Source organism: Choristoneura fumiferana, chromosome Z, assembly GCF_025370935.1.
Source record: "Choristoneura fumiferana chromosome Z, NRCan_CFum_1, whole genome shotgun sequence".
In the NCBI taxonomy this organism is placed as follows: Eukaryota; Metazoa; Arthropoda; class Insecta; order Lepidoptera; family Tortricidae; genus Choristoneura; species Choristoneura fumiferana.
Genome location: NC_133472.1, coordinates 41,285,335 through 41,310,280, shown reverse-complemented (window position 1 = coordinate 41,310,280; position 24,946 = coordinate 41,285,335). Strand labels below are relative to the sequence as shown.

The following is a 24,946-nucleotide window of genomic DNA, read 5'->3' as shown; positions in this document are numbered from 1 at the left end:
GTCAAGCAGTTAATCGTCAATTGAATAAGTATTTTGTGTAAGTATACAAAAACGAATTCCCAGCAGTTGATTGAAATTAAGTGCTTACCGTTCAAAACATGAGATCCGATTTGATTTGAAGTCAGCATGTAATTTCCCTAGAAGCCTACATGTAGGTGTATATATTCTTATTATTCATACTAATTACCAATTAGAAGTAAAATTAGGAAATTACTATCAAATACTCCAAAATGAATTGCTTCGGATCCAACAAAGAATTTAACTAATTAACTATCAAACCAACTGGATCGTGACCCACTGTGGAACTTTTTCATATAAGAAGTCATAGTGAGATCGCATTGCTTGTCAAGAGAATTAATTATGACGCTTACTGTGAGAACGTTCTACGGTGGGTCAGGAATCAAATGGTTCGACTGTACCTACTTGGAATTATTCAAGCGTAATCGCTATGTAACGGAAGCGTAAGGCACTTGTCCCACCGCCGACGATGAGCGACAAGCGAGCAGAGCGAGTAACTAGAAACGAGTGGGCGAGCAGTGAAAAGCGAGTGTTAGAGCACGACGGGCGATTACTCGCTCCACTCGCTCGAGCCGGGCGGCCGCCAAGCTAACAGCGCTGAGCGAGTATCGCTGAGCTAGTTTTATAGCCCAGCGAGTTTTATAGCTCTTGTCGCAGCGACAAAAGATGTAAGAGCGAGTTCTCGCCGGCAGTGTGAACCGCCAGCGATCAACTATTTATATATATGTCTCTTTTACTCACACAGGATCTTATATCTTTTGTTCGTTTCTTGGGCGAGAAAATAGTCGATAGCCAATCGTTTCCTCGCCGGCGGTGAGACAACTGCCTCATACTTGCTTTCGAATACCTTTATAGTATTTGACTTGCATTCCGTAGCAACACGCTTGAACGCATTCTAGTCATCATCGAGCAGCTAGCACGAAGAGGGAATATTACTGCAATTTTCTGCCATCAGAGTGCAGCATTAGGACAAACCGTAAACAGTTTTTCGTAGGATGCCATAATACCATAATATGTCTTTGGCAATATACCTAGCTCTATCGTTACTATCGATGTAAGTAAATATCATGTGATTTTGTTACTATATTACTATATCATGATTTCTCTCTTTGGTCATCATCCGTCATGGCGACAAAATATAAAAGAACTGGCGTTGTCATGACTGTTTGCGCTAGTGTCGCCCCCTGCACGAAGCTTTGCGTAATATTCCCTATTTCTGCATCTGGAAGTTCAAAACTCTGGCACACCCACGTCACGAAACGACAATTAAAAAAATTTAGTCCGTGCTAGCTCGCCAGTGGTCCTCCCTAAAGCATTAAAGCATTGTCTCTTGATTACGGACACAGCAGTTTGTACCAGGCTTGAAGAATCAGACAGAAATTCTGAATTCTATGAGGGAAAACACGCCCTAAATTATTTAAATGTACCGATATAAAATAAAGTTTCATTCCAATAAATAACAATTTCATAATAAACCACTTGATGACGACGATGATGATACCTAATTACCTAAGTGCAAAAGCTTCCTACTCTATCTTCCTTACCTTGTGAAGCATTTCCATGAAAGTTAACAACCAAATAATCTCATCATCATGTCAGCCGAAAGACGTCCACTGCTGGACATAGGCTTCCCCCAAGGCTCTCCACTCAGACCGGTCTTGTGCTTTTCGGATCCACCGCGATCCCGCGATCTTAACCAGGTCGTCGCTCCATCTTGTTGGAGGCCTACCGACAGCTCGTCCGCGCACGCCATTCGAGAACTTTTTGACCCCATCGGACATCACCAAACCACCATAATCACCAAATAATCTGTTTAGTTACTATATTTCACACATCAGGGTAGATTATATATACAGTATTACGGCCTTATTCCGTCCTTCAGCTTTCCAGAATTACCATTTATGTACTTATACAATATAAAGAATTACCGCAACCTTCACCAGGTTCTCGAGAGATAACCGCAATCAAGATTGCATTTCAATACAAGTCTAAAATAGTAGAATAAAACACGGAGTGATTTAGTCTAGATAGTAGTCTTTGAATATCAATTCAAAGAGATAGGTGTAACACTCGCATGTAATCCATGATTATCGAAGAATGTCACAAGAGCACTGTATGTAGTTACCAACTTGAGCACAATATAGAAAGCAAGAAAGAAAATACATTTATTTAACGCCATAAAACAAACATAGAAACAAACAAATAACAAATAGAAGACAATTTTTTTAATATCATACTCGACAGTCTCCAACTTCAAAGCCAAAAATCACATGAGACTAGATTTTTGAGAATCTAACACGATCCATCAATTGGGGATGTCTATTTTTTTGCAATGTATAGTAAATCGAAAACCATTTCGAGATAAATGCTTTTTAACTAGTTTGCTGTAGTTATTTAATTTTAATATAATGTAATTAATTTATTATTTAACAAATAAGCAATGACCTTCATTTGACATTGGTGTAAATTGCGTGACCGGTCCAAGTCGTACTTTATTCTGTGTGGTTAGAAGTCTTCACAATTTACGCGTGGATTATACTACGGAGTTTGATTTGGATCGGCAATCTGACATCTGGCGCTGACAGTGCCGGCACACTGTCATTACTGTAAATTGTCATTCTTGTTTATTTTGCGACGAATATTGTATTGAGCTGAATCAAGTAAAATACCCTGGCTGTGTTTAAGTATACCGGATTCCGATGACCTTCTCTGAATGAATTGTACCTTTGGTTAAACCGGACGCCGATCGTTCTGCACTTACGACGACGTACACTTCTCTCTTTGAGAACAACTTTGTTTGGCCCCGGACACCGATCTTTCTGCACTTACGACAACCTACGGTTCCCTTTGAAAACAACTTGTCTTGGTCCCGGATACCGATCGTTCTGCACGTAAATATCACGGGTCAATTCACACCAATTGACCTAGTCCTAAAGTAAGCTAAGAAAAGCTTGTGTTATGGGTACTAGGCAACAGAAAAACATACTTATATACATAGATACATACTTAAATACATATTAAACACCCAAGACCCCGAGAGCAAATATTCGTATTTTTCATACAAATATCTGCCCCGACACGGGAATCGAACCCGGGACCCCAAGCTTCGTAATCAGGTTCTCTAACCACTAGGCCATCTGGTCGTCAAAATGCTATGCCTGAAAAAAAAGTTAATTAGACAAGGTGATACTGATAAAAATATAATGTGAGTAGTTTTAAGATTGAAAGTAAAATAAAACTATTTTGGCTGTTTATTCACTTTTTATTATCTCACTTTGCAAATTAATCACACCGCATGCTATAACAACAATATGGTTCATGTTTATGGTTCATAATAATAATAATCATAATAATCATTTATTGTGTGTGGAATTCAGGTTACAGTTAATGACAGATATAGTTGTACAAGTATGGTTTATGACAGAATGGAGTTTTAAAAGTCTAAACTCTCTAATTCTTCTGATAAACCTCTCAACATGTACTCTGAGACTTGCTATTACTGTGTCTTTATTACTTCTGCTTTACTAGGCTTGATACCAGAGTACACACTGGGAGGGCGGAGCAACTTGACACCTTTTGTTATCAGCTCAGTTTCAATTTATTTGAAGCCTCTGTCTGCCATGATGACTGAGTTTGGTGGCAGAATATCAATTTTCTTAATCTTCTTCCAGCTATAAAAAAAAACTAAATTAGGTTCATGGTACAGAAGCTTAATTCAATGAAAACTAAATTACATGGGTACATAAAACACGGCGTTATTTATTAGATTTATAAAAAAAACGCTAACTGAACCAGATCTAAAACAATTAATTATAAAGTTGGTATTTTGTGACTCCTACTCATATACAAAATCATTAAGTGGGCCAATCAACTATTTTTCCGACACTTTGAGCGTCTACTGCGTTACCAAAATTTTCTCTGGCGTTACCAAAAAATCGTACTTCCAATAAGATACTTCACGGTTTAATAGGTTGAACTTACATAGGATGGCCTGTATTCGTGTACACCATCTATTAAGTTACAGAAAAAAACATGTTTACTTACAAAAATCTGCAATTGTTTGAAAAATGTCGCGGACAGATTAGTGTCGGTAAAAAAGTTGATTGACCGAAGTATGTAATATCTGGAATTCTCAGCCCTTTTTACTGCACTCCAACATAAATCAGACATGACTCAAGTTTCATGCATGATAGTGCATCTTCTGCAAATACGACAATAGTTATACTCGTATTCGTAGGTTAGTAAGTATAAAATAAATTACTTACGTTTAGATGATCTTCACAGCAATAACACTGGCGTTTTGAATCGACATCGATATCTAATTTTCATCACACTTGCTCGTAAACAGTGTCGTAACATGCAGGCTACCTTAGTTGCAACCCCTCAAATAAAACCCTCGACCTTAATGTGCTTGTCATGAAACCCGTGGTCGGTAAATGAGTCATTGCGCGTACACATTTTCTTGCCATGAAGCCCAAGGTCGGTAAATGAGTCAGTGCCCGTACTGATGGCGCTGCGCGCGCTGCTGCAGGACTACATGGACCACATGCACACGCACGTTGCGGCGCATGCCGAGGGAGGGGGAGGTAGAGGGCGACGCTGCCAAGAGCAGAGCCTAAGGTATCGCCAATATTTGGAAGAATTATATTTTTTCTTTTACAAATATAAAATTTTACTTGCAAATGTGATGAAAAACATTGTATGTCGCACGGGCGGTACTAGAATTACGAACATCGACTCATTAAAGCCCTCAGTCTTCGACTTCGGGCTTCTAATAGACTCTCTTTCGTAATTCCTTATTTACCGCCCTTAAGACACAATGTACTATTATAACACCATAGCGTTTTCAAGTTCTTGTTTACGTGCACAAAAACTTTTTTACTATTACGACTAGTATCCAGAGGCAAGCAAAGTTCAATGAATAAGCAGGTTCAGTCCAAGGTACTAGCACAGGTCGACGAGTATATTAGGGTAATCGGAATACAGGGAAAAGCAGTTCACGGCGTTAAACGAGATGTAGAATAATATTATGTTACGAGGATGGAACGGATTGACAATAACAATAGTGAAAGTTGGTTGACAGTTGACACTAAACCTGACCACAGATAAAGAAATAAAAAATAAAGAGGGTGCCACATAACAAAGTCATGAACCAATCAGCTATGTGGTAGCACTTTATCGAATTGTGACGTCATCAACCAAAATATTTTCAATAATTAATTTTGAATAAAGTAGTAAACTAAATGAAAAAATATTGAAATTAGTTTCTTATAATTGACTTTTCTACACAAAAAAAATATAAAAACCATGGGTAATTTTTTTTAGACATCCCCAATTCTATATCGTCGCATATGAAATACTCATATTATCTAGAAAATTGAAATTTTTAAGGGCAAAAATATACTATACTTGATGCAAAAATTATTGACTCAAAAAAAATGAATGGTATGTAGTAGCTTACGCCGAAAGCCTTCCGAAAGCCTAGAAAAGTGTTGCAATAATTGTCCACTAGTTGGCGCTGTCTATTTGCATGTGTGCATGAGCTCCTAGTGTCCGTATAAGGCTGTAACTGACACCTAAATATGAGCCTTCAAATCTCAGAATTGGCACACTATTTCCGTTCAACTGTATTCTCAAAAAATCGGCTTTTCTAAATAATTTTCGCAAATAATAAACTCAACTATTAGTATTCTACGGATATTATAAAAATTACAAAAAAACATCACGAAAATTCGACAGTCTGATTTTTAACGCCATCTAACGGGACTTTTACCATGAGCTAACGTGAGCAGCCGCCTTACGAGTCCCGAGCGACATAAATATTTTGGTTGTACAGTCGAGTTCATAAACTTGTGATCAAAAATTTGATCAAAAATATCTGAGCACGCTTCTACGCCGTTAGCAATAAAGTCGTGTTAAGATATTTTTGATAAAAATTTTGCTCATAAGTTTATGAACTCGACTGTACTAACTGTAGTTAGGATAAAATATATTACTAGCAGTACCTTCGGTAAACAAAATAAAAAAAAAAAAAAAACGATAGTGTTTATTTGGATTTCTGAACGGGATTTGAACAACTCCGAAGCGAAGCGTGTTCAGATATTTTTGATCAAAATTTTGCTCACAAGTTTATGAACTCGACTGTACGTATTGGGGACGATCCTAGAACGTACATACAATTATTTGTAAAGCTATTTGTACCTGAGTTTCCTTGATCGTATTCATAAAATTGACCCTCACAAAAGGGGATGCAACATTCGGGGCGTCGTTCGAACCGTTAAGTTTGGCACGGTATATGTTAACTCGACACTCCACTACCTGTAAAAAAAATCTTGTTATATATTTTTTTTATTCGACTGGATGGCAAACGAGCAAGTGGGTCTCCTGATGGTAAGAGATCACCGCCACCCATAAACATCTGCAATACCAGGGGGGGGGATATTAGTACTAGGATCGTCACTTAGGGCCTGGGGCACAAATTACAACGTGTTGTTTTTGTATCCCGTCAACTTTAAGGGAGCATTCAACAGGTCAAGTTAAATTCTTTACGATACGCGTGATTACTCGTAATTTACCTAACCTATATATTTTTCTTTCAAGAAAAGTAGTTCTTTGATTTGGCCAAAAAGTTTGTTAATAGGAATCGTATTACGAAATTACGAAAAACTGGATCTGATTTCCGGCCCCAATAAAGTTTTTTTTTTTTATTTTTCATTGCAATTTATAAATAACAGTTTCTAACGGGAAAACTGGTTTGTAACTCCTTCAATTGTAAACTTACCCAAGTAAAATTATTTATTTCGGACTCCTTTAAAACTCCGTGTATACTGACAAAAGAGGGTTGTCTAATTTTTCGCCGAAAATATTTTCCCCAAAATGATTTATATCCCAGCTGTATAATTATATGGACGAATGTTTTTTTAAACTGTAATTAGGTACTTCAGGGTTGTTATAAAACTAACTTAACCTACAGGGTTCCACAGGATAGTCCTAAAATTTATATCCTGAATAGATTACAGTTTCAGAAAAAAAATCGTTCGACCAATGAAACAGTTGGGGAATGAATCATTCGGAGAAAACATTTTCGGCGAAAAGCCAGAATCTCCAAAGAAGCTAGGTCACGTACCAACGGCGAGCATTTGATCACCATAGCGTAATCCTTATTCTTTAGCTTATGGCCAGCAGGCAGGCAGGAGTCGAAGGCACCGCGCTGGCGATACGGACCCATCCAGGCCATCAGCTCAATCTTAGCGGCAATGCAGCAGCAGCTGGACTCCGAATTGATGTGCTTTGGGCATTTCAGGGGCTGGAAACCATCCAAAGCCAAAAATTCTTCTGTACTACAAAACTATGCAAAATAAAGGTGACTCTGTTGGCTTTGTTTTCCAGTATCTTTTAAACAAAAAAATACTGTATTTATCCACTTAATGAGCTCTAAACAATGATACCCATTTTGAAGGTCTGGTCAAAACTTTTTGCGCCCCCATTTGCTTAATTTGAAGGCTGTAGCTGCAATGGTTTGTCTGTAAAACCTGTGTGACAGACAGACCGACGGATGTATACGTAAGTGACAATAATAGGGCTCCATTTGGACCCATCGGGTACGGAACTCTTGTACAATTGTCTGTCTGTCAAGACTGTTTTTCTCATGAACAGGAGTAATATTTTCAAGTTGAAATTACTAAGGGCTGATCATCTACTAACCGCCGCCTTTCCCGCCGCTTTTCTTTTTTTTCCGTAAGAGCGAGAGAGAGCGAAATAAGGATACAAAGAGAAATAAAATGTATTCTACCTTCAAATAAACAGTCTTGATCTCTCCGCAGTCGCGGCCCCTCTGTTCTGGTATGACGGAATGTATGATATCAGCGGCATGGATCTTGGCGTAAGCCACTCGGGAACCGCTGGTCAGAAGCCACACCACCACGTCGGGCCAACCCTCGCAAGTCTGTCGGGAGAGGAAGTAAATGACCAAATTCAAATGAGGATTTGCCAAGCTAGTAATGCAACGCAATGTAAATACGCGTTCTTCTGGCTCTCGTGCCGCGGTCGTAAAAGGGCAAAAATGACACCAATCAAAGAGGGTGTCCGTCCATGTCAGGCTAGTTGGTTCTAGTATTTTGAAGTCAGTTAAACAACTTTGACATTTTGGCCAAATAACTAAATGAGCCGATTTGCGCTGCAGTTCATCCACCATCATCTCATATTTCGTATTCTAGAATTTTTACCGTACTACGGCAAAACCTACTAGACACTGGCAAAATTGACCTGCAATGGATATTATCATTAAAAAATACTAAAGTAACTAAATGAGTCAATCGCAAGCAAGACTGTGACGTCAAAAGACCTCTCGATACTAACGACATCTAGCGAAATATCGCTTGAGAAATTCTCATTCAATTAAAGAGCTTAAAATTATGTAATCAAGGTAATAGTAGACTACGTAAAGTAAATATAGGTAGAGTCATTCACGATGACGCGTGCCGTGGTTCTTATTGCAATGTCATTAATGTCTAATTTTGTCAAAATTACGCGTCTTCGTGGATGGCACTAGGTATAGAGGTTCGTACAGTGCATCGAATTTCTAAAATATTGCAGCTTCGCGAAATCTTTTCGTCGATTTAGGGATATAATTTATAATTTAATTAATTCGCAGATAATTACATCCATTAATGTTAGTAAAAAGTATACAAATAAATTATCAATCTATTGTTAGTAAAAATTACAGTTAAATGTCAAACAGTTTTAAATGAAAATAAAAATTAAACACAATATAAATAAATTAATGTCCGAAAATAATAATAATAAAATTAAAGGAGCCGTTGGAATGGAGGCATAGGTGCGTGCAAAGATAGCCAGTGTCTCATGAAAGGACCGGACAGTGCATCGGCCACTGCCTTCAGGAGGCTGTTCCACTGTCTGCGAAATATTGAGCTAATCACCCTACTACCTTAAAAATTAGGGTCTGCAAGTCCTGGACTACAGTTCTGCCTTCGGCCAGCAGCAGCTTGACTGCCTTTTTGGTGCCACCCTCGTTCTCACAAAAAGATTTGCTGGGTGGGAACAGGCTAAGCGACGAGTTCTTGGTTTTCTTCGATATTCGTTGGTAGATTCTTTCCTGATGAGAAACGGTATGATTGTTCATGGAATACAAGAAATTCGTTGTATCCCTAATACCTAGTGATCGGAATAAGCAGGGTCTATTTTTTACCTATTTTTGCGGAAGAAGTAGGTAGTCATATGGAGTTGTTAAAACCACCTAATCCCGGGATTCTAAAATTTGATGTTTTTTTTTTGAGATTCGGCATTGTACAATCACATACTACGATTCATTTTTTATTACGTTTTGTTATCTTAATTTATTTCGATTGATCTTAATAGTTCATCATCATCATCATCACCCAACCTATTTACGTCCCACTGCTGGACACAGGCCTCCTCTCAGAATGAGAGGGCTTGAGCCGTAGTTCCCACGCGGGCCCAGTGCGGATTGGGAACTTTAGACATGTGTACCATTGAATTACACTTCAACAGGTCTTCACAGGTGTGTGCAATTGCTCGTGGTAAATTTCAAATGTAATTCGCACATGAGTTTCGAAAAACTCAGAGGTGCGGGCCGGGTTGAACCCACGAACCTCTGCTTGAGAGGCGATAGGTCTAACCACTAGGCCACCATGGCTTCCTAATCTTTATAGTTACCACTTACAAAACGTATTTAATGTTTATACTTACCTAAAATAAAATAAAAATAAGTATAATAAACGAAAAAATTTAAAGACTCGACATGAACATGAACCCCACACAATCTAATAACTTACAATCTCCTCCTTCTGCAGTTGCATCTGCTTGAGATCCAGTTCAGTGCTGTACTGCCGACCTTCACTGACGCTGGAGTACTGCATGATGTCTAGAAACTTCAGGATCTTGCCTGCAGCATCATCGATTGAGCGATTCAGCTGCTCTATGAGGTCGTTTGGGTACGAGTAGTCGTGGCTGAGGAGACGACTCTCCGCGTTTGACAGATCCATTTCCTGTAATGATACTCACATTCTGCTTCAAATTTTGGAGAAAATGACTCATAGGCAGAGTTTAGTAAAGGCTGGCCAGAAATTATAAAAAACCTCGCCATATTGCTAAAAACCAATAGAATTAATTTCTTGCACTGGTAACACTAAATTCAAATGACATCCTGTCAAAGTTTAACGTTGTTTGCGCGTGGTATTTTAAAGTGTTATATTGTATTTTTGTGCGTTGAAATCCTGAAGATTTTCCATAGCCTTGGAAGAAAATAAATTCATAATGTATATAAATATTTTTCATAGAAGGGACTAGAAAATATTCTTTTGAATAACATCACCGACACCGTTGTCAATATAACTGGTAGGTATCGTATAGTAAGTATAAAGAATGTTGCAATATAAACCGTAGAAGTGCTGCCCTCGCGTCAGGTTTTTTATATTCCTGGTCAGCCTTTATTTGACTGTGAAGATCAAAGGACTTATTATTTGTTTTTAGACAATTTTAAATTGGAAAACGAAATTAATTTTAACATTCAATTAAAAGATAACAAAAATAGTGTATAATTGATTGGTAGCATCAAATTAATTGGTGACGGTAAATTGATTGATAGTGCTAAAATAAGCATCATCATCATCATCATCATCAGCCTATATACGTCCCACTGCTGGGCACAGGCCTCCTCTCAGAACAAGAGGGCTTGGGCCATAGTTAAAATAATAGGTGGTGTCAAATTAATTGGTGGTGTAATATTGTTTGGCAGTGATAATTGATTGTTGGTATCAAATCGGTAGGTGATCTCCAGAGAGCGGAATTTTCATAGCATTTTTTGACCTGTTATAGTGACTTCTCAATTATCGACTTCCGATATACATAAACATGTATATCGACACACAACAAAGGTTCTGAAGAAGATTAAAAGTAGATCCGAGGTAAAAAATAGGCGGTCTTAATTTAAAGAGCGATCTCTTCTAATGAACTTTCGAGCATTGAAAATACAAACCCTCATGATCAGTGGTGTAGCGGTATAGCACGCGGTACGGAATACCGAGGACCTGGGTTCGATTCCCAGTGATGGTCTTATTTTTTCTGGTTTTTCTGTGCATCTATATTTCAGTTTGTATTTTCAATTTAGGTTTTACGGGATGACCGTAAAAGTAAAAATTTGGAATTGAAATAAAAAATACAAAAAGATTCCAAAAAACCAATCTTAACTTTCGAGCAGTTGAAAATTTGAAATAGACAATGTGCAATGAACAATGAATGGATAACAACTTATAATTTAATAATTTAAGTTCAGTTAGAACGCTCTACATAACATGATGAGTTTACGACAATCTAATTTAAAGTCTAAATATCGATATCATTTATGTAGAGTTGATAAGTGAGAAGTCACTATGACAGGTCAAAAAATGCCATGAAAATTCCGCTCTCTGGTGATCTCAAATCTAACTAACCAAATCGCTGACAATCTCGTGTATCATGTTGTTCCTGAACATCCTGAACCTGAAGTCTGGCAGACGCACAGCCAGCTGGAGAACGGGGAACTCGTTCGGAAACTCCAAGTAGCCATAAACTGGTCGGGATTTGAGAACATCCATCGTTCCCGTGTAATGGAGCTTGCCGTCTTCTGAAATTAACATCTATTTTACCACATAGCGTCAATGGATATCTACTGCAATTTCGCGTAACCAAACAATGGCCAATGTCGCGTCATCATCATCATCATCATCATCATCATCATCATCATCATCATCATCATCATCATCATCATCATCATCATCATCATCATCATTATCATCCCAGCCTATATACTCGTACGTCCCACTGCTGGGCACAGGCCTCTCGGAATGAGGGATTGGGCCGTAGTTCCCACGCGGGCCCAGTGCGGATTGGGAACTTCACACACACCATTGAATTGCTTCGCAGGTTTGTGCAGGTTTCCTCACGATATTTCCTTCACCGTAAAGCTCGTGGTACAAATGTAATTTGGCGCACGAATTTCTAAAAACTGAGAGGTGCGAACCGCTCGGCCACCAGTGCATTTTTTTTTGTCGCTTAACCATGTTGATTCGTGCTAAAAATCCCGGAATTTCAGTTCAACTGCCAATCCTACAGTCCTAATAATTCCACTAGCAAAGCCGCGTATAAGTAGGTACCATCAGCCAAATATATGGTCTACCACCTCAGAGTTGATAATCGCTTGCATGTCATAAAACAATAATGCCAATGGACGTGTCTGTCAACTTGAAAGTTCGACTTTAGCGACGTATTCATTTGATAGGAACTTGTTTAAAAATTGATAGACCACTTATTTGGCTGATAGTACTATATCTACATGAACACCTTATCGTCGATGAAAGTGCAACGCCGCGCAACCCACAATGGCTCTTCTCCTTTTTCTTTTCAGGCTTTTTCTATCCACTGCTGGATGTAACTCTCTCTTAATCTCATTGGAACTAGGCAGGGCATATGGCACGTAGAGTGGATAACCGCTGGGCCTACAGAGTGCTGGTGTGGAGACCGCGGACCACAAGATGATTGTAAGCAGACCCCAGATGAGATGGTCTGTTGACTGGTGGTGGAGGTACTTGCTCATGAAGACGGAGAATAGGACGGAGTCACAGAATAACTAATAGTACTACTAGCAACAGTTATTCTGTGGTGCCGTGGAGGAGATTAGGAGAGAGTTACATTCAACAATGGCTAATTCTGCGTAAACAACCAATACGGTATTTGACAACTCCTGATTTTGCCATATCTTAATATTATTATGAAAATATAGATATACAGATAGTGTTTAGCGAAGAGAAAATTTAAATCGGTTGAAAATTGGATTAATAGTGATTTTTTGAAAAATCTATATACCTGTCTCTTTCTCAAACGCTTTTCTCTATGCAGCAAGTATGGCGGTACTGGCGTGTGACGTCACATACCAGTATGTCTTTCTCTGTCTAATCTTGAATTTCAAACCTTTATAACTTTGTTAATTGTAAAGGTAGCTTAAAAATTGTTTTTCTATTCGATAACAGGCATTGTGTAGTTTTAATTTATAAAATTTAACATATCGACGGGGAAGAAGTAAATTCTCCTATCTCACACAGGCCTAACTTTACAGGAGAAGGAAAAAACTGAATATCTTTTTTGTTTATAATTTTACCTTGATCTGATGTTCTGAGGGTTTGTTTGTTATCTAAGTAGTTGTTTTTTTAAACTAATTATTATTTAGTAGTGCTACAGGATTTAAAGTAAGTGCAAGTTAGAAGGTATTGTTCCTTGTGTTGTGTCGAGTATTTTGAAGTTAGACGATTTTTCCACTAGTAAAGATTCCTTCAAATTCCTAATATTAGTATAATTTCTCTGTGTAAACAATGTTCTACAGCATCAAAAACCTTATCTTTATTTAGAATAATATCAATAAGTACTTTATAACATAAATTAAGCATGATTTTGTAAGATAGGAGGTATTGCTTATTACGAATCCCAAATTGAGTTCAAGTTAGAAGATATTTCAATGGAATAGGGGAAGAATTAGAAAGTGAATATCTTAGCTGAAAATTTACAGAGCATACAACATAATAATTAAATATCGTTTTGTAAATAAAAAATATATCAATAAGTCGCCAACACCGTAATAATATCTTTATTGAAGGTATAAACTTTAAACAAAATTACGATTTTATTATTCTGTTAATAGTCGATAGACTAAAGTTTAGGATACTTGGGTCCTGTGTCATCATCATTAAAAAATCTTCTCTTTACTGCTTCCGATGGTTTTCCTAGCAAAAATTAAGTAAACCCAGAGTTATAGTTATTAGTAGGTAAATTAACAAATAACAAATATGCGTGCCTTTAATACTGCACGTATTAAGGAATCAATTGAGCGAAACCAGGGCTCTAGTGTTCGCAATGAATTCGTCTATTGGGAAAAGCCAAATGACTAAGTTGAAGATCGACGATGGCAGTATCATCTCATCGAAACCGGAGTTGTTGAGAGAGCTCGAAAGGTTTTACGAACAGTTATATGCCTCGACACAGAAGCCCGTTGTAGGTGCAGCTCAAGATACCAGAGCTAAACTAATCCGTCATTACACTGAAGACATCCCAGATATCAGCCTGTACGAGATTAGAGTGGCTCTCAAACAACTTAAAAACAACAAGGCTCCGGGGTATGACGGAATCACGACAGAACTTCTGAGAGCGGGTGGTAAACCGGTACTTGTAGTCCTCCAGAGGTTATTTAATTCCGTCATACTCGAGGGTACCACGCCAGATGCATGGCACAGGAGTGTGGTGGTGCTCTTCTTCAAAAAAGGCGACAATACCTTATTGAAGAATTATAGAACCATCTCACTCCTGAGTCATGTATACAAGTTATTTTCGAGGGTCATTACGAATCGTCTCGAGCGAAGGTTTGATGATTTCCATCCTCCCGAATAAGCTGGATTCTGTAAAGGCACCATAGACCACATTCACACGCTCCGCCAGATTATACAGAAGACCGAGGAGAATAATCGGCCACTATGTTTAGCGTTTGTGGACTATGAAAAAGCCTTCGATTCAATCGAGACCTGGGCTGTATTGCAGTCCCTTCAGCGATGCCATATTGACTATAGATATATCGAGGTGTTAAAGAGTTTGTACAGCAGCGCCACTATGTCGATCCGGTTGCAGAACGAGAGTACACAACCAATCCAACTACAGCGAGTTGTGAGACAGGGAGACGTTATTTCTCCGAAGCTGTTCACAAATGCGTTGGAGGACGTTTTCAAGCTCTTGGACTGGAACAGGTTCGGCAATTCGGCATCAATATAAACGGCGAGTACATCACCCATCTTCGTTTTGCCGATGATATAGTCATAATGGCAAAGTCGCTGGAGGAGCTAAATACTATGCTCAGTGACCTCAGGTGGGTCTTAAGATGAATATGGTCAAGACTAAAAATCATGTCAAATGTCCATGTCACACCCGTGCCGGTTATCGCTGGGAACGATACACTCGAAGTTGTTGACCACTATGTTCACCTTGTACAAGTTGACCAATTGGGTAGGTCCAACTTCGACAAAGAGGTCGCCCGAAGAATCCAACTCGGATGGGCAGCGTTCGGGAAACTTTGTAATATCTTCTCGTCCAATATTACGCAGTGCCTGAACATTGTAATTAGGTATAAGATAAACCATCATAGGTATCTATTTCACACGTAAAATGAATGCCTGTCGTCCAGGTTCGCCGTTAGTAAGATCTTCTAACTTCAAAGTATTAACAATGCCAACATCTCTTTTTTACGTTATATACGGAGATAGGAGGTATTTTTAAAACAAAAAAAACTACCTTGTAAACTTACTACCTTGTAATCTATATTGTAAAACTTACCTTAATCATTAACAATCCAACACAAACTAAACATTATTTTCTATTTTTCACAATATATTTCACGAGATGCACGTTAAAACTTGCACTTGTTACTGTGATATTAGTAAGCAGCGGCGCGGTTGTGCAAACTGAGCGAAGCTAACACCATCTGTATAGACGGACTAGAACCTCCTAGACATCGCGCGATCAGCCGTCAAGACGTTACGCGGTTGTCAACTCAACACACCAGTCAGTCGCGCGAGCGCAGCGGTCGAGTAAACACGTTTCGTTATGCAGATAGGAGATATTTTCAGCAAAAACACGCGCGAAACAGATAGGAGTAATTTCTTCCAGCAGAAAGGAGGTTTTTTCATAAAAATGTTTACAAAATATAAAAGCTGTATTTTAAGAGCTATTTCTATTTGACAAAAAATCGCCTAAAACTTGAACATGTAGATAGGAGATCTTTACAGGATACGTAAAATAAAATTTTACATCTAACTACATTAAAAAGTCAATTTGCCCAAAAATGTAAGATAGGAGGATTTACTTCTTCCCCGTCGATATACAAAATGGTCAAATACCGTATTCTTTTCTTACAAGAGAGCGTTAAAATAAAAATATCTTTGCGTTTATACTAACTATAATTAGTTAGTTATAGGTAATACATCCAACAAATCGACACTCTATCATATACTTGACATAAATATAATTCCTAAAGCAATTTAATGTAGCCAGGTACGAGGTTGAGAAAGTAAGCGGTCGATTTCTTAATCGAATCTCGTGAAATTTTGTGACGGCATCGATATTAGGTTTTTTGTCAGTTCAAGATTTTTTTCCGAAGTAGCAATAAAATAGGGGTTTCTATGAGCACGGTGGACATAAATGTAAGCTACATACCTATGCAAAGACAGACTCACGAGTTCTACAGCTTACAGGGTCACTAGTATTAACCCTTTTCCAGGTATAGTCCATATAGCGACCACATAAAAATGTACAAAAATATTCGACTTTGCTACGTTTACCTACAATATGGTACAAAATCAATTGAAGTTGTTGAAAATAGTTTTCGTCTCCACGAAGATGAGTGATTTTGTCAAAATTAGACATTAATGACATTTTAATAAGAACCACGGCACGCGTCATAATAAGCGCGCGCGCGCTTAGTTAGGGAGGCCTGGAAAAGAGTTAAATTTCAAAAGATTAAATTTTGTTCTTCATTTACCATTGCACGTTACATTGGGCAGATATAATTAGTAATATGTGCATTAAAACCTGCGCATTTCAAAAACATACTGGCTGAATGAACTTCCCGCTTTCTCCCGCGCGGCGGCGCCACCAGGAGTCTCGCAAAATTGACAGCTAAAAATGTAGGCCGGCCGGCGCGCGCTCTTTTAAATTATTCATAAAAAACTGTGAATGTGCTGTGATTGCGTCTTAAATGTGTCCCTGGCACTGAGGAATAGAGCCAGAACAAACTGTAAGTGACCTATATCTTGCCCAATTCGGTTTTGCTAATTATTTCAATATTCAAATGTCGTAGTTCAAACAACCATTATTGAACTTCGATATTTCGACTTCCCGCTTTATTGTATTTGTCGAGAATGCTTCGAGGAAATTCACCAATTATTCCAAAATGTAAGAGATACACCAGCGCTGGGGTGTTTATTATTAACAGCAGCACCGATCACAACCACCGATCCGATTCACAACCTCAATGACACATAATTAGTGTTGTAAAAAACTCACGTGACATATAGTGCCGAGACGTGGACACTCACGGTTGGGCTGGTCCACAAATTTAAAGTCGCTCAGCGAGCTATGGAAAGGGCTATGCTCGGAGTTTCTCTGAAGGATCGAATTCGAAACGAGGAGATCCGACACAGAACTAAAGTCATTGACATGGCTCACCGGATAAGCAAACTGAAGTGGCAGTGGGCCGGCCATATCAGTCGAAGAACTGATAACCGCTGGGGCAAACGAGTTCTTGAGTGGAGACCGCGAATCGGCAAGCGTGGCGTAGGACGCCCTCAGACTAGGTGGAGCGATGATCTTCGCAGGTTAGCTGGTAAGAACTGGATGAGACTGGCCGAGGATCGTGCTCAGTGGCGTACAACTGGAGAGGCCTATGTCCAGCAGTGGACTAAGATAGGCCGATGATGATGATGATGATGAAAAAACTCAAGTCTTTTAGTCTTCTTTTCGAGACTTGATTCGATTTTCAAGACTAGAACTCATTAGTCACACGAGCCCTAGTCCTTTGAGTCCTTTGAGCATGCTGCATGCGGCGACCGCAAAGGTGTAAGGAACACAGTCGGCCGCATTCGGCGAGCGACAGCTGCCACCGCCTTAATATGGCCGCCGCAGTAGACGGACAGACTAATGTAAAGGCGACAGTCGTTCGCCGAAGTAGTTTGAAACAAATTCGGCGACCGCATTAGGTAAACGACGCAGTGTAATTGCCGCTATAGAAACACTTCATTTAAGTAAACTACGGAAAAATCATGAGCTGAAAAATCTATGAATTTCCAAATCAAAGAAGATATATACCTAAATAAGAAAGGCACTCTCAAACGCACGACAAAAATGGTCGCGAGGCATAACAGATTTTCGAAATCACGTCTTTGTTGTAGTTACAAATTTATCGCTTGAATGAAATATGTGTGAATGTGTTAACTTCGCCCTTAAAAGTAACATGTACCAAACTCAGCGGCAACAAATTTTGCCCTCTACAATACAATAGTACATTGTGTCTTAAGGGCGGTAAATAAGAAATTACGAACGAGAGTCTATTAGAAGCCCGAAGTCCAAGACTGAGGGCTTTAATGAGTCGATGTTCGTAATTCTAGTACGGCGCGTGCGACATACAATGTTTTTCATCACATTTGCGAGTGAAATTGTATATTTGTAATAGAAAAACTAATATTTTTTCATAAATTGCCGATACCGCTGATTGCGCTCTTGGCAGCGCCATGTGCAGCATGTGCATGGCGTGCGTGTGCAGCGCGCGCACGGAGCAGCAGCACACCATGCAGTAACAAACTCATTTACCGACCTTGGGCTTCATGACATGAAAGTTAGTACGCGCAATGACTCATTTACCGACCAAGGGTTTCATGACAAGCACATTAAGGTCGAGGGTTTTATTTGGGGGGTTGCAACCAAGGTAGCCTGCATGTTTCGACGCTGTTTACGAGCAAGTGTGATGAAAAATACATTAAAGTAATCCTAGATGAGTGGGTTCGTCGATGACATGCCCGCTATGAAGCAGCTTTTCCACCAATAATGTGCGGGGTTTACTTAATGTACGAGTAGATACTTAACTTTTAAATTGCTACGCCCTAACAGGGTATAATTTTTTTATAAAATTATTGTAAGAAATGTGCAATTAAACAAACTGAAACTTTTGTTTTGGAAACCGATGTACCTAAATACAGTCGAGTTCATAACTTGTGAGCAAAAATTTGATCAAAAATATCTGAACACTACTCTATTGTCAACTGTGTTGTTGTCTTGTTGTTATGTTTTGATAAAATTTTTGCTTACAAGTTTATGAACTCGACTAAGCCTACAACGGCTTTTGCCGTCAGCCATCAGCCGCTAGATTTGCAAAATTACACCAGCAAGTGGCGGCAACTGTATTTCCGTGGCAATTACGTACTTATTATTAACAGCACTTACAAGGCTGTGAAAGTAATCAGCTGTCATTGTGTTCCAGATTAATAGTACCTATTTGTTAAATCAAGTCAATATGACAAATTCACCTAATGCGGTCACCGACCTGTTTCGGCTAACGAACGTCTTCTCGTTAAGTCTTGTAGACTAGTCAGTAAAAAAATAATTGTGGATTAATTCTTACAGTCTCGATTTCTTTTTGTAAACAATATTTTGATGGTTTAGACACCCTTATAAAAATGTTGGCTTATACCCTCCAGAAGAATTATGAAATAGGGTAGGAAATAAACTTTACGGGTTTGCTCGAACACAAAAAACCCTACAGTAGGGATTAGTGTACACTTTCAATTATTAAGAGATCACTATCCTCTAAATAAACTTTCTCCAGTTTTTTGTAAGAGTTTCCAGTCATAAAATAAATTTTAGCGTATTTGTAAAAAAAACTACTTACAAAATCATACAAATAGTGAAAAGTTGGGAATACAAAAAAAAGTAGTTTAGAATGTACCTATCTGTAAGTTTTCACCAAGGTGACTTAAGTAGAACTAATTAATTAACAAATATGTTCGTTTCTTTTATTGTTTTTGTACCGAGGATAAAATTGTACATCGAATATCTTATTTACCTATAAATTTCTTCATGTGAACCGACAAAGCTTAAATTTTCTTTAAATTTTGCTGAAAGGAATAAAATGATTCGCTAATTAAATTATTACATAAAAATTAAAAGCGCGTGACCTTGAATGCGCAACTCGCTCCTGGTCGCGGGTCGGTGTGCGAATAGGATAGAAATATATCGGCAAGTGCGCGCGGGCCGGCGGCGGCCTTTCATCTATTAACTTTCTTCGCTCATATGTTTACAATTACGCGAACGATACAGAACGGAAGTAAAAACTAGTGTCCGACCGAAACACAATTTTTAGCCGAAACCGAAACCGAATATTCGGTTTTTTTTCTGATTTCGGCCGAAACCGAAACCGAAATTTTTGAAGACTTACATCAAAATATTCAAAATTACTGTCGTAAGGAAAAGGTTATTGCAAGAATTTCTTATAACAGAACAGTTACTTTTTTTGTTAAACAAAATAAAAAACGTTTATTTTTAATGAAAATAGATATAATTAGAGGTAAATTATGAAATTTTAAACCAAATAAAATCAAATCTTTTAAATTTTAAACAAAGTTACCTAATTAATATAATACTTGGACAAAGTCAAACATAAATCAACTTTTTACATAAATTATAGTATTATCACTGTAATCAGAGATGTAAACAAAGTTTTAGAATAATACCTCGTGCGACAAAGTCAACATTGCAAGAGAAATCACAGCATTCATGCTACTTTAACAAAAATCACTAATGCACTAATTCGCGGCATAGGTGTTATATTATTCAAAACAAACAACCTATTCTTATCATGTCGAAACTAAATTCACAATCCTAATATCAAACTCATGTGCAATAATCACAGCATAAAATGCAAAAACAGATTCTAAAAAGTAAATAATGATTTAATAAATAAACAACACATCATATTATGTCGCGCGCCACGTGGTTCACAAACAAACGTCACAAACTGCATGCAGACTGTCGCTGGTCCCGGCTGGGACGGCCGCCGATGCATTACCTATACCTACCCGGCCGAGCGCGCCCGAATTAAGCCGAGCGCTCCCGATGCGGGAGCCGCGACGTGCCGCGAAGTAATTTCGGCCCGGCCGAAGTTTTCAGCCGGATTCTGGCCGAAACCGAAACTTCGGCCGAAATCACTTATTTGGCCGAAATTGGCCGAAACCGAAACCGAAATTTCGGTCGGACACTAGTAGAAACAAAACAAAGTGTGGTAATTATGGATTACTTTATTTGCAATTCACCGTTAGGGAAGAAGATACAGTTTACGGTGAAAAAGAAAGGTGCCGAGATGGAAATAGCCTTTATTTAAGTAATTCCTAACTTTTCTAGTTAAGAGGTTATTTAATTTAGTTTATTGTCTATTAATAAAATAATATAACTAGCTTTTACCCGCGGCTTCGCACGCGTAAACTATTCGGTCTGGTAGTTGCAATTTCCAAAATGTATAACGTGGTCTTCATTGAGGTTGTGTTGTGAATAATTGTACAAAATTCAAGACTCTAAACCCAGTGCTGAAATTTCAAAAATTTTCCCTATCCAAATTAAAATTAAATTATTTATTCAGTAAATAGGCCGCAATGGGCACTTTTACACGTCATTTTTTAAACTACCAGCGCTTTCGAAAAGACCATCATTGCCAAAAATAAAATAATTACAGATAAAATACTAAAAAACTACAGTATAGGAATTAAAGAAAAAAATACAAAATAATAATAATAATAATACAGGGATGTATGGGGTCCCTTAGTTACAAAACTATCCCGTGGGAATATCGGGATAAAAAGTAGCGTATGTGTTATTCCAGACGTCCGGCTACCTACGTACCAAATTTCATGCCTCTAAGCCCAGCTGTTGTTATTTTGAGATTTTATCCCTAGGTATCCCGTGGGAATATCGGGTAAAAAGTCATGTATTATTCTATACGTCCAGCTACCTTCATACTAAATTTCATGGCTCTAAGCCCAGTGGTTGTCATTTCAAGATTTTATCCCTAGGTATCCCGTGGGAATATCGGGTCAAAAAGTTGCCTATGTGTTATTCCAGACGTCCAACTACCTAAATATCAAATTTCATGACTCTAACCCAGCAGTAGTTTTTTATCCTATTATTATTAGGGATTATATTTAGCTATTATAGCGGATTTTATCCCTATTTCGTGGGAATATCGGGATAAAAAGTATCCTATGTTTTAATCCAGGTTATAAACTAACTTTTCGCTAAATTTCATCCAAATCCGTCCAGCTGTTTCAGCGTGAAGAAGTAAAAAACATACTCACTCACAAACTTTCACATTTATAATATTAGTAGGATGTCCAGCTACCTACATACCAAATTTCATGGCTCTTACTTAGCCCAGTGCAACCGCCGCAAACCAGTTCTAACCAGCCCTAACCAGTCCGCCTCTAAGCCGGCTGAATTAAAAAGATGATCCGCGGAATGCAGACCGGAGTCCGACAAATTGCTATTTCTGCTTCAACTAACTTTTATTACTTCTGCTATCGGATCTCTGACGTGATTATAATGACGTTGGTGCTTTAACTCAATTTGTTTTTGAAAGTACGCTGCTCCAAGTTTCCCGTCTTAGGAATTATATTACACTAGCGTTTACCCGCGGCTTTGCACGCAGAAATCGTTACATGCAGCAGTTGAATTAAAATTCCGGGATTTTATTGAATTCTCGTGGGAATTCTCTAAAATTACATCGTGGTTTTCATTGACGTTAAATTAAAACAACCATGCCAAATTTCACGACTCTAAACCCAGCGGTTGTTATTTCGAGATTTTATCCCTATCCCGTGGGGATATCAGAATAAAAAGTAGCTTATGTATTATTCCAGATGTCCAACTATCTACATACCAAATTACATGACTCTAAGCCCAGCGGTTATTATTTCAAGATTTTATCCCTATCCCGTGGGAATATCGGAATAAAAAGTAGCCTATCTGTTATTCCAGAGGTCCAGCTACCTACATCCCATACCATATCCATCTCCCATCTGGGATGTGAGCAAATTCCATTCCATGGCGCTGCTAAGTTCTCACACCACCTCTCACTTCAGATTTGCACTTAACATCAGGTGAGAAGGTCAATCACTGTCAGTTTTATGTAAAAATAAAATTAGCAGTTCGTATTAGGGAAAGATAAAGCCGATCGCTTTGTGCGAGCCAATGGAATACCAAGTTAATAAAAATGAAATGGTGGTTGGTAAAATGGAGATGGAGGATTTAAATCATGAGAAAAAAAAGAATGATGTACAAACCTACTCTCATATCTGTTGTTAAAGAGGAAGATACGAGCGAATGAAGTTTACACTTTATCTAAAATATGAAATTTAGTGTTGTCTTACTTATGACGTCTTGTCTTTTTAAAAGTTCAATACCTATATAAAAAATCGATAAAAAAAACATCCACGAAAACGTTACGAATATTCCAGACTAATTTTACACTTTAAATCGGGTTATGATAAGTGGATTTGTTGGATAATTTTCACAAACGTGTTTTAATTGACTAGCGAATTTTTACATCGCGGTTTTTCACGATCTAAAATTTATTTTTCATCACACTTGCTCGTAAACAGTGTCGTAACATGCAGGCTACCTTAGTTGCAACCCCCCAAATAAAACCCTCGACCTTAATGTGCTTGTCATGAAACCCGTGGTCGGTAAATGAGTCATTGCGCGTACACATTGTCTTGCCATGAAGCCCAAGGTCGGTAAATGAGTCCGTGCCCGTACTGATGGTGCTGCGCATGGTGTAGCAGCAGGACCACATGCACACGCGGCTCAGGCACATGCTGAGGGAGGGGGAGGGCGGCGCTGCCAAGAGCACAGCCTAAGGTATCGCCAATATTTGGAAGAATTATATTTTTTCTTTTAGAAATATAAAATTTTACTCGCAAATGTGATGAAAAACATTGTATGTCGCACGGGCGGTACTAGAATTACGAACATCGACTCATTAAAGCCCTCAGTCTTCGACTTCGGGCTTCTAATAGACTCTCGTTCGTAATTCCTTATTTACCGCCCTTAAAACACAATGTACTATTTAGTCTTTTTTCATGTAGCGATTTTTCATGAAGCGTTTTATAATGTACGCGCTTATTTTGTTGCTTATTTTACCAGTAGATTATTTTATTATTCGCTCGCAACTATTATCAGTATAGTATAGTGCGGTTCCTTAGATAATTTACTCGAAATCATTATTCTAACTTGGAATTTCTAAGTAATCGTTACCCCTTAGTGTCCACATTATTAGGGGAAGCCGTGATGGCCGAGTGGTTTGACCTATGGCCTCTCAAGCAGAACCCCGCCTCGCACCTCTGAGTTTTTCGAAATTCATGCGCGGAATTACATTTGAAATTTACCACGAGCTTTTCGGTGAAGGAAAACATCGTGAGGAAACCTGCGCAAACCTGCGAAGCAATTCAATGGTAAATATAAATAAATAAATAAATTTATTATAAATTCCCAATCCGCACTGGGCCCGCGTGGGAACTACTGCCCAAGCCCTCTCATTCTGAGGGGAGGGCTGTGCCCTGCAGTGGGACGTATATAGGCTGGGATGAGGTAGCTTAGGTTCGTTAGGTATCTTCAGATGCCCGAAGGGCAGACCGCCCAGAAATAGGAGCCCCGCTTCAGTGGGGCTCCGTCGACATGGGTGTGGTTTGCCTTATGCTACTGAAAATATATGCGAATGGTAAAATAATCTACTGGTAAAATAAGCGATAAAAATAAACGCGAACATTATAAGTAAAACCATTCATGAAAAATGGCTACATGAAAAAAGACAAATAGTTAAATTTGCGATTATGAAAGAACGCGATGCGAAAATTCGCTACTAAGATAAAATGCTTTTGTGAGACTTGTCGCACAAATCGATCCGTGTACCTATGTAGATGACTTGGTTTAATTAATAATGTTTACTTACTTATTGCAGACATTAGAGACACGAAATCTGTGAATAATAAAAAAGAAGTTTTAATGACAATTTTGGATCAACACCAATGTGCACAAATATAATCGAGTAATCTCGTGAGTCTTCGTTTACTTTAGAAAGTTTTTATTTAATTATTAAGTAAAAACCTCAGACACCTCAACTATATTTTTATTATAATTTTAAGTTACTTTAATGCATACCTATCTATAGGTACTTAGAAAATGCCTTAATTATTTCAAAAATTATTCGAACGTTTTGCTAAGTAAGTACTTTCATTTAATTATACACACCTAATTTGTACCCACTTGTCAGTCGCATCGC

At 38.4% G+C, this 24,946-nt stretch overlaps 1 protein-coding gene across 2 annotated transcripts in view; it reads right to left on the bottom strand.

The window, feature by feature from the left end:
- The window catches only part of LOC141437106 (otoferlin-like), a 50,251-nt gene extending 25,612 nt beyond the window's left edge, over positions 1-24,639 (bottom strand). Inside the window, exons 1-7 of one of the 2 annotated variants that reach the window (XM_074100331.1) lie at positions 24,617-24,639; positions 11,490-11,662; positions 9,834-10,046; positions 8,966-9,133; positions 7,811-7,963; positions 7,145-7,324; positions 6,220-6,336 (exon numbers count right to left, since the gene is read on the bottom strand). In XM_074100331.1, the coding sequence (XP_073956432.1) occupies positions 6,220-6,336; positions 7,145-7,324; positions 7,811-7,963; positions 8,966-9,133; positions 9,834-10,046; positions 11,490-11,662; positions 24,617-24,629 (1,017 nt within the window). In that variant the 5' untranslated portion in view covers positions 24,630-24,639. Of the gene's footprint in view, positions 1-6,219; positions 6,337-7,144; positions 7,325-7,810; positions 7,964-8,965; positions 9,134-9,833; positions 10,047-10,438; positions 10,466-11,489; positions 11,663-24,616 lie in introns of those variants that run through there. The other variant, XM_074100336.1, reaches the window with a different exon arrangement.
- Positions 24,640-24,946: the final 307 nt, after the last annotated feature.